This window comes from Vanacampus margaritifer, chromosome 1 (genome assembly GCF_051991255.1).
Source record: "Vanacampus margaritifer isolate UIUO_Vmar chromosome 1, RoL_Vmar_1.0, whole genome shotgun sequence".
Taxonomy (NCBI): domain Eukaryota; kingdom Metazoa; phylum Chordata; class Actinopteri; order Syngnathiformes; family Syngnathidae; genus Vanacampus; species Vanacampus margaritifer.
In genome coordinates, this window is record NC_135432.1 from 17,118,085 (window position 1) to 17,135,155 (window position 17,071).

The following is a 17,071-nucleotide window of genomic DNA, read 5'->3' on the forward strand; positions in this document are numbered from 1 at the left end:
CTTTTAAATAGGGTTTCAAAATTCAAGACCTCAGAGTTCAGCAAGCATTAAAGGATTACCTCAAAGTGTACTTTTTTCTTTTTTTTTTGGGCGGCACTAATTCCAAAATGACAAATCTCAACTAGGGGTAAAAAGTAAAGACTATATGCTAGGGATGTGCGGTCGAACTGCATCATGAACAGTAAAAAATAAACGAATAATGACCAAAAAAATAATAATTCCAGATATATATATATATATATATATAGTATGGTATACAGTATACAGTATATACATACACACACATTTACACGCATTGTATGTATGTATGTGTGTGTGCGTGCGTGTGCGTGCGTGCGTGCATGTATGTATATATATATATATATATAGTATTTTTTTAATGTACCCCATAGGCTCGACTGTAGCTCTCCCCAGCCATGGCTGTCAGTTCAGCATCAAGGAGGTCTCTTGCTTTGTCAATGCACTGCAAAACAAATACAATGCAATTATAGATTGGATGTTGACAACAATGATCTCACGCACAAAAAATGTACCCTGCTGGTTTATAATAGTAGTCTTAAATAGGAAAATGTGTTCTGTAAGACCGGATCTGCAGGGTCACGGAAAAGCAAGCATGCCTGATGTCTATCTATGAATAAGCTTCTGAATTCATTCAAAAGTTTCAGCGCTGGTTACTGATTCAGTAGCATGCAATTAAGAACAATAATGAATAAAAAGCAGATGGTACTGGACTGGTAAAAATACTTCAAGAATGAGGGAAGGCAGGGTAAGGCTCACAGGCTTACTGAACCATTGTTAGGTGCCAACAGTGAACGAGGAGTCTGACTAAGACTTTAGGACCGTGCATACAGCAAAGCAGTTTAATTAACTGTTCAGTGGTAGGTGTTAGATAAAATGAACTGTTGAAAGCAACCACGTGGAAGACATGTAACCTCAAGTGTGGGGAGAATATAATTATTTATTAGCAATATGGACAAAAGATCTGAGTTTCAACCACTGCTATGCATGATGTCACTATTGTGCAAGACCTTAATTCATTGAGCATCAAAGGACTTTTGCCTGCTTTGCTTTTTCTTTGACTATTGTGCAATACATTAATTAAGGGAACATCAAAGGATTAACCCAGTGTATGTTTTGATTTTTTGGGCTTTGTGGGTGACATAAGGATCAACCTCCCAATTTGTGTTAAAAGATCAACGTAAGCTTAGAGGAAGAATACACAGCTGTACTTAAAATTATTCAATTTCCAGTATAAATCTGTCATAGATTTACTGTCATCCATTTTCTTAACCGCTCTTATTCCTCACAAGGGTATCTCTAGTGTAAATGATTTACTAAATTTACAGATTTACACTAATTTGTGGAATGAAACAATAATTTTATTTGTCTAACAACTAACTTCACAAGCAGTATCTAAATATAAAGAGTACTGTACATTTAATGAATATATAGGAATTCAACTTGAAACCAGATGTCATAAAGTGAGCAGACTGTCATTCAAATAGTTATTAGTAAGGTTACAACATCATAAATGTCAATTTTATTGGTTTAATGTTTAATGGTGGTGGTGGAGTACAAGCTTCTGACTAAGAGAATACAAGAAAATTTGTAGATCAAAACGTTTTAATCAATCTTTCAAGATGTGTTGTATTCAGAACATGGTCATGCCCAAAGCATGGTATTCCTTTGAATTAATACTGATTTGTTGTCTGTAAAAAATGATGTTTTGTGGAGCTGTCAATTGAAAAAGGTTCAAATGATGGCCCATGACTGAGGAAGTTTTCACAAGCCAGGGCAAACAGCTGTTACAGACCAACTACCAGTAATTATTTTCCACAGGGAGGGAAAGGAAGATTGGTGTGCCAAAACACCTGTGCAGGCTTGCACAACAAGAGGAGAGGCTGTGGGAGAGAAATGGTGAAGAGGTGACAACGAGGCTTTTTCTTTACAGCCTCAGTTACAGTTCTGTTTACACCTGAATTCCTGCACTGGGGCCCTCAGTGGACTTGTGCAGCCCAGACGGCTCCTGATAAATGCAGTGTCTGGATATAGGCAACACAAAAATATGACCCAATCTATTCTCTTCCTTAAATATTGTGCTTATATGCACTTATGTGGTTCCTCTGACATTACTATATCATTAAATATACCATTCAAGCATGGTATGTATGTTGCTTTATGAATGGTTTGGGACAAATTGCCCTCAGTAGAGACAAACATTGGTATGAAGTCTGTCCCTAAAAAGATTAAAACATGTAAAAAATTAAATAAATACACAGTAGATGGCCGCTTATATCATCAGTAATGTTACAGAAGAATGCTTCACTGGGATTGCTATGGCTATGCATCATTGCTGGAACAGTCAATTTACAAAGTCACCTAAAACTATTCACAGACACAGAAGCCCTTTGGGATTTAACCAGCATAAGTCTGCTTGAGCAGCAAAACAACCAGCCCATATGAAATCAAAAGAATTTAAGTGTGAGGATTAAGAACCTCATCCGGTGGACTAGACTGAGCTCATGTTGACATTTAAGATTTCACCCGTGCTCCATCTGCTTTTCATTGCTCATTATCCATTTTGAGCGGCCTGGTGTCAGTAAGAGTAAAAAGTTAGCTTTCCCTATTCATCAGACGCCGCATCCTATAGGTCACACCTGGATCTAATCTCTGCCTTAGAGGGATGAGGTGGGGAGGGCCGAGGGAGCACAGAGAGCAAGTTTAGGGGCTTTGTAGTGAAAAGGGGACGTGGTGGATGAATCCCAGGAAATTGGAGGAACAGGTGTTTACGTCTGTCAATGGTGAAGCTTGTATTCATTAGAACTGTTGGCAACGTACTGTATTCCAATGAGCTCATCTCGTTTGCATTAAGGACTTGGCTCTAAGGACATGGATTTAAGGGATAGAAGGCTGCAGGTTCAAGATACCACAAATACAGAACCATATCATTTACCAAGTTGTATGTAACTAAGGTGATACAGAGAAGCATTTAAGGCTATGTTCACACAAAAACAATTGTGTTTTGAAAAGCACATTTGGCCCTGGTTTAGTGTTCAAACAGGTCTTGTTGACCAGTAAACATCATATAACGGGAGATAAAGTCACAGGCTGATCAGTTAGCATTTGTGATCAGAATCTACAGAATCAGCTGAGTTACACTTGTTAAGGGGGGATTTTTACCATTAGCCTATGGAGTGTTAATATGAATAGGACTGATTTGGAAGATAAAATGCATTTTCTAAACAAATGCCATTTGAAGTCAAGGCATCATGAAAGATGTCTTGTAATATTCTTACTATAGTATATGGCTTTTACCCTTCATGGGCTCATCAGATTTTTTGGAATATGGCTCTGAAGTTGGGTCAACATTTGTTTACTTACATTTTTGAGCCTCAATATCTGTGAAACGAATCCATATCTTGGAGAATGTTTAAGATGACACCCAAGATAGAGGCAAAACTGGGAGGTCAGCCGCTCTTCAAATTTGCAATATCATTTTGAGAAGCCCGATTTTGGGATATGTTATAATGATGCACCACACCTGACATTCCAAATTTGGAGGCTATTAGTAACAAACATTGACTGGAGACATTTTGAAGGCTACAGGTGAGAGTGTTTTCCAGATTTTGCAGTTTAAAAATGGCTTTTCAGAGATTTTTTTACAAAAACATCTAAACTACACAGATTTTTCATGCGAGAACTAATGACAGTAGAGACGTAATAATTAGATTTTTCCTATCAATAAATGTACTACACATGTGATTGTCACGAAGATTGTCAAAAATTTGATGAAATGACATGGAATGACCCTTTTAGTAAACAGATGCTTTTTGCATTTGGTACTGCACCAAATCCACAATTGCTCAGCTGCGACACTGTAGCCCCAACTCCATCATCTTACCCCTAGTGTACAACTGTATATGTATATATTCAGCATGTTTTGTATTTTGTTGTTATACAGTTTTTTGTTTTATTCATTTTTTCCTTTCCGACACAAATAGTAACAGGAACGAGGACTCTTACTGTATCCTATCTTCCACCACACCCTGCAGAAAGGAACAGGTTGTGAACCGTGTGAACCTGAAAATTACGATTTAATGCTTCAAATGCAAGTTACATAATGTTTCAACACCATATAGGTTTCACATTATTAAACAAACCCATTGCGAACATAATAAGGCAATGAGGGAATTTGATCGAGTCTGGAATATACGTAGACATTTTTGTTCCTTTATAGTAGTTTGCCTGATGAGGTACACTTTTAATGGATTGCTCAAAAGACTAATGGAAAGTCCAGAAACTGTGAGGCTATTGTGCAATCCCATGGCATGTGTTTAAGTTTTCTAAAAATACAGTCTTAATGCACTGTACAGTAAATGGGGGGTGGAAGTTCGCTCCATTGGGTGTATTTCAAATATGATGAGGTAACATACCTGCTGGGCCAATGAGAACAGGTCCTGATGCAAGGCTAGCACTGCCCTGTAGAAGGCACCGTCGTGTGTGTCTCTTGGGATCATGCATGTGTATTCCTCCATGCTGTCCCAGTGTCCTGAAGGAAAAACAATCAATTATAAAAAGAAATGTGATGATCGTTTCACCTTAGCTGACCAATTACATAATGCAAGGACAAAAAACATGATTTGTAAATCATATGCAGTAAAGATAGCTTTCATATAGACAGCTTTGATGGCAAAGTCACAGACCACAAATCTCATGCGGGATGCGCTTTGACAGTGGCACATTTTTCCTCCACCATTTAACGCATAATGGTCAATGTTATGGTTGGCCGCTTCCATGTTATGCGAGGTGGCGAATCTTCATATTTCATTGGCACTGTATCGGTCAGCTACCCATTTGCTGAATTGTCTGTGGCTCGAAATGCATACAATTCGCTGAAACCTACTCCTCATTAGCTACTCTTTACTAGAGCTTATGCTTAAGATTGATGTGATTAAAAAGTATCTGAATTACCCAGTCCCCAAGCGGCCGCAGCAGCCATACGAGCCATCTTGGCTTGGGTTTCTTCACTGACAAGAGTCCACTCCTCACAGCACTGCTGGTGCAACTGACCCCTTAAAAAACAATAAAAATCAGCATGGGTTACAAGTGTGCATATACAAAAAAAAACACAGTGAAATCTTAAATACCTCCAAGGGCACACAATTTGGAAAATGAAGAGGGGGCGGTGGGGGAAAATCGGAAAGGTACGCCTCTAATGTTTATACAAAATAAAAGGCTTCAGTGCTCTAAAGTACTGTATCAAGTATCCAAAGGACAATTGGGTCATTTTAATTGCATTTTGTGCACTGGCGAGTTTGTCAGCTTTGTCCACAATGTAATGCTTAATCGAATTTGTACAAAACTTGTGAAAAGGTCGCACATAGGATAACCTATTAAATTGTAGCATGGTTTCAGAGACACAGGATGCAGGAATTTTTAAACTGAGGTTAGCACTGCAACATTTTTCCTAAATTTTGCTATGCAGAGTGCATAAATCTCAATGACAAAATTCATGACATCACAACTGTTAAATTCGATTGTTCAGTCATGGTGGAGGTCTGCCAAGTTCTCTCCAGCAAAACCTATTTGAGGAGTGTGAAATGGACCAAAGAAGAACACATTTTATTTTAGTGTAGATCCAGAAAAATTGGATATATTTGAGCCCGGTTCCTCTGACTGTGAAGCAAACGTGCTAGCCACATGCTTCACCATGCCAAATTCCATTTATAATTTAGATATGAAGTGACAATGATTTACTTCATAGGGCTTATTGCACTTGGATGAGCTAATTTCAGTAAATGCAGGTTTATAATTTTTTTTTTTTTTTTAAAACGCAAAGTACTGGCTCTTGGATGAGATATTGCTCAAGTTTTTTTTTATTTTTTTAACAATATAATTTTTCATTCATATATTCATTACATCTCATACAGCGGCATATTCCACAATGCATTTTTCTTAAAGAATGACTGCACCTATAGCAGAACAATCAGTGCTGGACAGACAGTCCTACAGGAGACCAAATCATCACATTTTCTTTCTTAATTCACTTGATTCATGAAACTGCAAAGTTGTGCCAACAGAGTTGATCTTGGCACGTAAGCATTCGCCCTAATGTCGTACCCTGTTGCCTATCCTAAATCATGCTGAATTGCTCTTCACTTTTTTCTGTCAATGTTGTCAGTATGACTATGAGGACAACCTGTGCGTGCCATCTTCTTGAGACTGTTCCTCTTCACCGTTTGTTTGCATTCATCACTTCCGTTAAATGTCTCAAGCACTAGAATCAAAGTGATCAATTGGCACGACATCTGATGCTGATACAACATGTTGAATCGGGGAAAAGAACACCCCCGACGGCCAATTAACAGTTTGCCAATGGCTCTGATATGCTGATGGTATGCACTACACCTATTCATAGATGCTCAGCCAACTTTCCAACTGACAAAATCAATGGGTGTATAGAGGCCGTAAGCCTCTGAAAGCTGATTTCATAAGATCCTTGGGACAAATTAACCCCTCCACCGAAATAAGGTGATCGAGCTCAAGGAGCAGAGAAATCCAAATTGTGCCTGGATGCTCCTATTTTGTGGGTGTTTACTTTCTTTTTTTTTTTTTTTTTTTTTTACATTACTTCTTTCTTTAGTTCTTAACAAGTGTTATTATTGTCTTTGACATTTTGTGGATGTGAATAGAGAAAAAGAATATACACTGGAAGTTCCAACTTTTCAACCTTAATAAAATATTTTCACAACTCTTCTGATGAACCATCAACTTAAAACTAGTTGTAATGTTGTAAGTAGTCTCATTCAAACCAGTAAGCCTCAAATGGCACTACACACCTTGTTGTTTGTTAAGTCAAGTTAATTGTTTTGTTGTTTTTAAATTCTACAACATTATGTTGAAACAGCAGTCACTTCAAAGGGCCCTATCCAGTGCATGTTTTAGATGTTTCCCTCCTCTAACGCACCTGATTCAAATGATCAGGATTACTATCAGGCTTCTGCTAAGATTGCTAATGAGCAGATCATTTGAATCAAGTGTGTTGCAGAGGGGAAACATCTCAAATTTGCAGAATAGGGGATGGCCTAGACGACCGGAATTGGTGACCCCTACGTTAAAAAGTGGAATGTGTGAGTCACACCAGTCAGACAAATCATCTCTGCATTACGCTTTAATCATTTACTCATTGAAAACATTACTGAAGGACATTTGATTTATTTTATACAATTGTTAACCTAATTGATACTCCTAGTAAATAATGTTTAATGATACTTAAAACATTGCAAAGTAATCCTGGAGCAGATTAAATGCATTTTAATGGTCTAAATTTAGAAGGTACGCTGTATTTTGAACAGCAGAAATATTTAGTATTTTAAAGGGTTACTACTTTAATACATGTGTCCTTTTAAATGTTATGATTGGTATTTTAACTAAAGCCTTCAAACGCTTTCCTAAATTAATACTATAAATGTACTTAAGCTCTTTGACGCCAGTTTTGGATTAGCACAGTGAGGATCTGAACAATATCCCTTAACCTGACAGGAAACTATGTGTTCTCAAAAAATCCGATCTTCATTTACTCATGACCATGTCAAATGTTATATAATCTTCAGACGCTACAGTTCACACAAAGCCCAACCTCAGCAAAATAATTTTCTTGCTAAATAAATAACATATCATTTACCAAAAAGACACCATTGACAACAATCACACAAGACAGTTACATAAGTAGATTGCCATCTGTTTAATGTCAGAATGTCAGTGACAGAGCTTTTGGATCTTTTTGACATTACTGTCTTTTTCCCTAAGAATGCTCTTTGTCGCTATGGTAAGCTCTCAGTAGAGTGACGGCACCTCTAACCAGAGTTGGCCGTCTGTTCATTCTTTCCGTATTGAATTACTTCAGTCAACTCAAAGGAACCTTTTTTTAATCTTTTCACCCCCTCAAAGGGAATTTTGTCAGGACAGATTTGGAAAAGGCTGTTAAGGCAGAGATCACAGGTATAATTAACACATTTGCACCACATTGACTAACTAAGTCACTGTCCTGCACAGGGACAAAAAATAAATACATGAAGAATAATATTATTAATGATGAAAGTCTTTAACTGATAGGACATAGTTGATTAATTCACAATTAAGTGTTTGCGCACACACCTGAAAGGCTAGAGTAGTAGAGAATGGCACTTCTGATGTCAAACTAAAGATATATATAATAATATAATAATATATAATCACATACCATTCTCCTAGGGCCTCTAAGCAGCGCATTCTGCCCAGAATGAGCTCTGGATCCTCTTTATTCATGTCGATCTTCTTGTCATATGCCACCAGAGCATCTTCCCACTCATGGAGCTTCTCATACCAAGTGGCTTGGATTTCCTAATCAAAAAGCAGACATATAAAACAGCATTGCTTGGACCGATGAATTACAAAAGTAAGGCAATTATAGTCTTACTTTTTTTTGTAAAACATCAAACATGAATTGTAGCAAAAAGTCCAATCTTAGTACATAAATTTCTGGACTGCAAGCCGCTACTTTTTTCACTGCAGCTAATACAAAAGTGCGGCTTATCCATCAGATCACAAGGGGGCGCACTATAAAGGGAGCGCAAGAGCGTCAGAAAGAGCAAAAGAAACCAAGTGAGCCCAAATATAGAAGGCGAGAGAACGAGAGCGAGACAATTTGCGCCCTCGTTATGGAAAAGAAAGTAGCGGGAACCCGGTGCAGTAATATTGAAACACCTGCGGCTTAAAGCGGCTTATATGTGTAACAAACTCTCCAAGTATTCCCCAAATGTAGTTAGCGCGGCTTATAGTCAGGTGCGCCTTGTAGTCCAGAAATTACTGTCATCCACCTTACAAGGCATGTCTTTTCTCTAGGCATGTGTATAAGAAGTTGAACCTAGAAAAATTGTCCATCGAGGACTTTAAAAATCATCAGTCAGCCTGTATATTTCTTGATGTCAATCAAGCACCACTAATTGCGATGTCGCTGAGTGAGTGTGTAATGGTTAAAAAAAAAATGCAACATGAGATAATACATGTTTTCTGTATATTACAAGTCAAGATTCATTTGTTATTGTGTGCATATTCAAGTATTTTTTTTGTCTGTACAACTGGGAAAATATTCCCTCCCAAGACAAGTCAGAAAAGTAAATGGGTTTCCCACATGCTGCATTTTGAGAACAAGGTGTTCTGCGAATATGCGGCTGGAATGACCAAGGATACCCTCTAAAGAGGTGTAAGCAGACACGAGACCACCCACTGCATAGTTCTTTAAGGTTCTATTTTATTATGAGAATGAATGGTGGTGTTGATAAACTAACGATGAGAATGAGAATTATCAAATCCACTGCCAAGAGTTTCAAATACAATATCAAAATCTGACAGTAAAAAAAATCTATTTAACCAATTGTAGACAGGCTCATCATGATATTTTCTGATCTGTCTTGACACTTTTTAAGTACATAATTTGAATTACATATAACTAGGGATGCATGATAATATCGGTGGCCGGTAATTATCGGCAATTATCAACCACTTTGACGTCACACAGATAAACCAAATAATAAAGAAATCTGCCAATAATTATCGGCAATTAGCAACCAATTTGACGTCATACAGATAAACCAGATAATAAAGAAATCAGCCGATAGCCACATTGGTCCATCTGTTGAGTTGTGGCCAACCTCCCCTTGTCCTATGGTAGTGTGGTATATTTGTGAAAAATAGCATTATCGTGCATCCCTACATTCAACCCAAGGTTGCGCATATGAAAGATGCCAACATTTATCCCAATTGATTAGACTGAGAAACAACAAATTAACTTGTTCAATCTTTTGCAAGTAAAAAAAAATACAAATACCCGATCTAGCCACACATATTGGTGGGAAAAAGGATTCTAGAGGACACTACAGATAATGCTTTAGTTAAGGCAAAAAATACTTACCAGCTCACCAAAATGTTTCATGGCATACTCCAACACACCTGATGCAGCTTCTGGCTGCTGCAGTTTATTGTTGATACTGAAAAATAAGACACATTCAGGCTTTCAGATAAATATCTACACTGGCATTTTTGGAATGAGCTTTATCAGACGCCTTTTGGTTGTCGGAAAATAGCTTAAATGAAAGCTTCCAAATACTGCGATGAAATAAGTTTAATATAGTTTGTCAATAAAATTTACATTAAGATGAAAATTTTGGGGCAATGTTGTCATACTTCAAATTAAACATATTGTCATATATACCAGTGAGAGAATGATTACAGTAATTTCTGGACTATAAGATGCTACTTTTTCCACTTGCATTCGACCCTGCGGCTAATACAAAGGTCTGGCTTATCCATCAGATCACAAGGGAGCGCACTATAAAGGAAGTGCATCAGGCAGAGCAAAACAAACCAAGTGAGCCCAAATACAGTAGGAGAGAGAACGAGAGCGAGACAATTTGCACCCTTATTATGGAAAAGAAAGTAGAGGGAACCCGGTGCGGTAATATTAAAACACCTGCGGCTTATAGTCTGGTGCGCCTTATATGAGTAACAAACACGAGTATTCCCCAAATTTAGCTAGCACAGCTTATAGTGAGGTGCGCCTTTTAGTCCAGAAATTACTGTACATATTTGTTAAGCACAAGTGAACTAACTGCCTTACTATCATGTATGAGTACAATACAGTGGAACATTGGGTTACAAAATTAATTTGTTTTGCTAATCCGTTCTATTTGCAAACTCAATGTTTCCCATTGAAACTAATGAAAATGTAATGAATCAGTTACTTTTAATGTTGCGTGGTTAAAAATAAATTCTGTGCAACACAAATAGGTGAAAACATAATTTATATTGATGAAATAACAGTGGGTTTGCTGAACAACTGCCATTGATTTTTGACCATAAGCACTTCCCCTGAAGGTTAACATAAATGACCAACAAATGTATGTGAAATGTATGTTTGGTCTACTAACAATCAACTCCATGTCCATCAATTTTGGACAAAAAATTGATAATTACAGGCTAGAACATTTTCAAATTTCATGTTTGACCTTCCTATGGCTTTGATCTCCAAAGAACCTATTATAATTATTGTTGACATGACCTCTTTGCATTTGATGTAGGTAATACTATTCATTTAAGATCTGAATTCAGACTTCTCTGCTAATTATTGGAGTATGACATGGTTTGGTCTGTAAACCATCACTCCAGACAACGACAACAAGTAACTTGGATAATTATTCTCAGATAATTATTGTGCTTTAGAAGGTTGCAATCAACAACACAGTCTTATACATTCACAGGCGACTAAGAACCTTGAGCAAATATCTTGGCAATGCTATGTAAATTGGATTTTGTGTAAATAAACAGAATGACTGACATTTGCCACACTTCGCTTAAATGTGCTATCTTTCACTGCAGATCCTGTTTAAACACCCCTGAACTCAACATCTGGAAACACTCCTGTGAAGGGCAGCTGTACTGTACTTCCTTAATGGCAAAACCCATAAGGGACCAGCCAATATGTCTGTAAAATAAGGCATGTAATAAATGCTGGTATGCAGTGGAGTTCCTGAGGACAGTCAATGAGAGATACCTGAGCATATTTGTCAGGAATTACTTTTGACACCGAGTTGAGGTCCAAGCGTGATGAAATGCTCAGCAGGTGAATGCATGACGGGTACAATTAATATGCACACCAGGAATTGACTTGAATAAAAACCTAATGTAACCACTATAAGCAATGTAAAAACTAGATGCTGAACTCTGAAATGATCATCATTCACTAGCATAGTTAACACGAGAATACCAAGGAAAAGCTAGTTTTAACATCAGCTTCACAAATTTGATTAAAATATATTATATATCACTATTAAAAACATTGCACTAAGAAGTCAACCATCAGCTGAGCAAACCAAATTTGAATCAGCACCAAATCGTAAAACATCATGGAGGGTTATAGGAACCTAATGTTTTGTTTTGTTGTAATAGAAATGACAAAATAAAAAAGGGTTTGTAAAACTTTGTTTTATACTGTTCACGTTGACCATTGCCAATGTTATTGGCACAAAAAATGCTCAATTAAATATATTGATGCTTTTTAAGAAAAAATGGAAAATCATAATAATAATAATAATAATAAAACTTAGATCTATGCTGATCGCATGATTGTTTGAACCTGAACTTGCAATAATATTGTTTCTTTATCGCTGGTGTATTATTTATACATATGATATGATAAGATGATATGATGTGACATGAAGATATTTTCGGTAAAATAAAAAATATATTGTAGACATGTAATATTTCTATAAAACAGCTGGACATCCATGCTGTGAAACACAGAAGCAGCTAAGGTATGCTAAAGTTGCCCAGATGTGTTTTTTATCAGAGGAGACAACTGTGAATAAGAGTCTTCTCTCCTCTGGACCCTGGAGATTTAATTGTCCCACAGCTAAAACCATCTGGCAACCAGCTTCCAGAACACATGCAGTCTAAACACATCCATATGACAAGGCTCAAACATCATGTTCTCCATCGTAACTATTGGCAAGGACGAACTTTCAAGACTAGTGTCAAGAATCTCTCTTGTTCAAAGGTGAGGCCTTGGGAGGTGACAGCCAAATGTTGAAACTTTGCCAAGTCTAAATTGAAAATAATTAACTATTAGCACAAATTAAAAAAAAAAAAAAAGTGCTGTGTATGTAAAGTCAACTTACTCAGACATTGAATTTCTTCAGGGTTATTGGCACGCGAGTCCTCCACTAAAATAAATGATGAAAACTGATACCAATTGCAAAGAGGAATGGCCAGGCAATTAATTAACTTTTGAATGTAAACAAAACACAGAAACCGAAGAAATTACATTAAAAAAGAACAATTTCAGATCATAGAGAAATATATTGGCCCTAAATTGGTTTTCACCTATTGAACAAACAGATTTGTTTTTCAGATTGAATGAATCAAAAATTTTAATGGCCTTCTGATTAGAAAAACATTTTTGCTCTTCTATTGTTTTTCAACTATACAGCTATCCATAATCTGAACCGTTTATCTTCACAATCCAGATGAAAGACAGATCGTGCAGTAGACTGGTCTCGCAGAGTCTTCATCAGGGCTAATCAAAATATATCTTGGCTTTGCACAATTACTGCAAGAACAGTAATTCTAAACAAACCAACGCTAGACTGTGACTAAAATATATAAATTAAACCTTTAACATCTTTGAATCAAAGACTCCTGATCAAACTTTACTAAAAATGGAAGAATGTAGGCCTGCGACAACTAACTAATCTAATAATTGTAATCCAGTAATGTCTGAATAAAAGCACAATTTTGAATGAAAACCAATAATGATTTAGAGAAAATAGGACCATTATATATGCAGTGATGCAAATAGTAGAGGACACTGCAAATGAAAATAATGAATATTCGATTGGCTTGTACTGTATAATCGATATGAAGGAAGTGTTTGATACAATAGATTACAATTACTTGAGAAATTGGAGACCGCACTGCGGAATAAGGGGTGTTGCTTATTCTCGGTGTCTAAAGCTATTTGGAGAATAGGCATGTGAAATGTGTAAAAATTAATAATACTGTGTCAGAGTTTCAGAAGGTTACCCGTGGAGTGCCATAAGAGATTGGTTCAAAACTACAGTATTTCAATTTTACATTTATGAAATTTGCATGGTTACATTTTATTTTATTTTTTTAAATATGCCACTTTTGGTGATGACGCAAATTAGTTTTGTTCTGGTAAAAAAAAAAAAACATTCTCCAGTTGTAGCTTGGTGTACTGGTAAATGATCTCTTAAAAGGTTAATTGTGCAGTTTAAACAGTAATATTAAAGTTTTTTTTTTTATACATCATGCATGCTCCGCCAATGCCCAGATGAGTATCAGTACAAAGAGCCATGTACACTTTTACTTCGAATGCGCCTATCATTTTGTATTGGCCTTTCAGTGTAGAGTGTTTGGGGCAAACAATCTATAGTTTCTTGGGGCTGGGGAGAGGTGGAGTGGTGGAGGGTGACGTCATGCTTGTCCCCACGGACATTAGTGTTAGCATACGACACAAATGGAATGGAAACTGGAACAACCAGAGGCTGGCTTCGAGCACAGCCGAAACTCCATCTTAGACTCCAAGAAAACTGAAACAACCAAGAGTTCATTCGAGTGCACGTAGTCGCACGTGCACTAAGCACGAGCTTGGCATAAAGGCTGCAGTTACGCTTTAGGCCAGAGGTGGCAGTCGCAACAATGTGCCAAAACTCCACAAAGCACCTTTAATATCAAGTTTTATGGTCTTTGGGAATCAGACAAAAGGGGGTTACACTATAAATTTGTAAAGTTAGTATTGAAAGAGTTTTTGAAACAAAATTTCTTGTTGTTATGATAGATGATAAATTATCATGGTAACCTATAATTTCTTATTCCTTGATTTTTCTCTATCTGTCCCAGTGTAGGGGGGCTCTACTAAAAAAAAAACAGTAAATGCAATAATTGTGACTTTGGAAAAATTTGCAATAATTCAAAGACTTCTTTTGCTTATACTAAGCCATTATTTTAAAATCAAATGTTATGAAGTTATATAAAAAAAACACACACACAATACTAAAATAATGCACGTAATGTTCAAAGCAAAGAAACAATCACTTTCTTCATTAAAAAAAGAAGAAGTTCCTTTTGATTCAGGAGTCGCAATACAATTGAAGAGGTGTTGTACAAAAAGCTGTTAAAGGATTTAAAAGGAGATGTGTTTGTGTTATTGGAATTAAATGTTGGAATGATGCAAGTATAAATTTGAAAAACAGATTCACTCAACCTGTAGCTTAAGCAAATATGTTTGTAAGAAAAAAAGGGAAAACAAAACTGGCCAGGATCAATTGAACTTTAGCTTCTGCCAGTTCCATTAGCAGTCAATACATGACTGTTAATTGTTACAGTGTGTGTATAGTGGAATATATGGTGGCTGAATAAAAATCTACCACTACTATATCCAAAAAAAGCTAACAGAGACCAAAACCCCAGTACAGTAATCTAATTATGGTAGAAAGAAATCCACGATGGATAAATGAGGCCAGCCAAATGCACATTTAAACATTAATTCAGAAATTAATACAGGTCCCTCAAATGTACAGGTATTCACAAGTATTCACATAAGAATAGAGTAAATATTTTCCAATCTGCGATTGCCGGGCGACCAGTTGAGGGTGTACCCCACATCTTGCCCAAAGACAGCTGTGATTGGCTCCAGCAAACTGTGAGTCCACGACCCTTGTGAGGATAAATGGTTCAGAGAATTGATGGATGAATATTTTTACATGTGGATCAGGGATTAGCAACTTTGATGTCGATAAGGTGGGTCCACATGTGGTTCATCCATTCGCAAACCCAGACTATGAAGATCTGTCTACCAACTCCATACTAGAGTTATGTGCTTTTTTTTCATGAGAAGCAAAAATATATACAGGAGTAAATGATAGATAGCTGGTTGAAAGATGCATGTAGGTAAAGCCCGTTAACTCGACACCTGGTGGATCAAACACTCACAATCTGTTCTGGAATAAAAGGTGGAGCGCTCTGACGCCATAAAACCATCCAGAATGTTCTTTTACCAGTGATAACATTAGTTCTTTCTAACAATGAACAGAAAGCAGGCAACAGTTTGTGGTTGTCTTTTGTTGCCTCAAGCATGTTGGGCTTACAGCTGGAGAAACTATTGAAACACAATCACCAACTGGGAGACTAGAGCAGAATGTGTTTCCTGGGCTTGTCACCTTCAGGTTAAAAGGCCGGCAGAACAAAGTGTCTCTGGTGCTCCCACCTCTAAAAAACTGGAAGTGACCTCATTGGAATGCTGTTTTTACTGTGTGAAAAAAATAAGTCTGGACTTGGTTGCATCTTAACAATATTGTCAGTAAAGCAGAAATATTCCTTATTTGTTCAACGTATAAAATTAGGCGATACACAAATTGTATACAAATTGTTTAAGGAAACATGTTAATATAATAAACAAAATAACATTGTGGGTTTTTCATCCAGTTGTCATTACATTTCTCTTGAAGCCATACCACATTGAAAATGTCCTCATTGAAATCAGTGGGAATACTTTTGAGAATTGTGGATAATGCTCTATTCGGTCAGGATGTTTGTCTGAGCTACCGGTTTGGAGGGTGGCAAACTGCTAGCTGACGGAATGGCTTGCATTTGCAGTATAACAGATACCACCTGGCAGCCATCACCATCTTAAGCTACCAGGACACTTGAAAGTCTGCCAAGGCATGAAGTCAGCAACTCAGAGCTGCACAATACACCCAGTGTATTGATATAGACTACCACCTGATGGAAAATAGTAAAATTGTATCTTAGGATAGTTTATTTAAGGCAAAGTCAAAAGGTTAAACTGCATAGCAGATCTTTTATTGTATATTTTTTTAATATACAGCCCAATGCAAATCAACAGTAATTCATTTCATATTGACTTCATAATAGGGTGTTCTGATTAGCGTTTAATGCAGCAAATTTCAATACAATCATCCATGAATGAGATTGGCCGATTCCATACACAAGGAACGCACTTTTTTATTTTAGAGCTGCTTGTTCACTAACAATTATTTTGAAAATTGACTAATCTGGTAATCATTTTTTTTGATTAATTGTAGTATTACATTTAAGAAAAACATTCTATCCAAATTTCCATCAATTTAATATGCATTAACAGTTCATTATTTCAAACTGACAATGCAGAAAATGCCTAAACATATAAAGATTTAGTTGCTTGTTTGGTCTGTAAGTGCAGTGTTAAAAGCCCAGTTGGTTGGCTACAGGCTGTAAAGCTAATCAGCGATGAAAGGCATTGAATGGCATATGCCGATCACATATTTTTCCATAGAAATTGTCCAATCACAATTGGTTGCCATCAATCAGCGCACCACTGCTTAATAAAATCAAAAGGTGTTTAACTCTGGTCCATTTTAATCAAACTCTTGCTGTATTATCAACCAATAAAAAGTGTGGTATCTTGGCAGCAAAAGTTAAGCAAACTGAGGTTGATGAAGAAAATACTATAGTA

At 36.8% G+C, this 17,071-nt stretch overlaps 1 protein-coding gene across 1 annotated transcript in view; it reads right to left on the reverse strand.

The window, feature by feature from the left end:
- Positions 1 to 17,071, reverse strand: part of mtor (mechanistic target of rapamycin kinase) — an 83,288-nt gene that overhangs the window by 29,073 nt on the left and 37,144 nt on the right. Inside the window, exons 29-33 of the mRNA XM_077578547.1 lie at positions 9,953 to 10,028; positions 8,243 to 8,382; positions 4,972 to 5,072; positions 4,434 to 4,549; positions 386 to 463 (exon numbers count right to left, since the gene is read on the reverse strand). Coding sequence (XP_077434673.1) covers positions 386 to 463; positions 4,434 to 4,549; positions 4,972 to 5,072; positions 8,243 to 8,382; positions 9,953 to 10,028 — 511 coding nt within the window. The remainder of the gene's footprint in view (positions 1 to 385; positions 464 to 4,433; positions 4,550 to 4,971; positions 5,073 to 8,242; positions 8,383 to 9,952; positions 10,029 to 17,071) is intronic.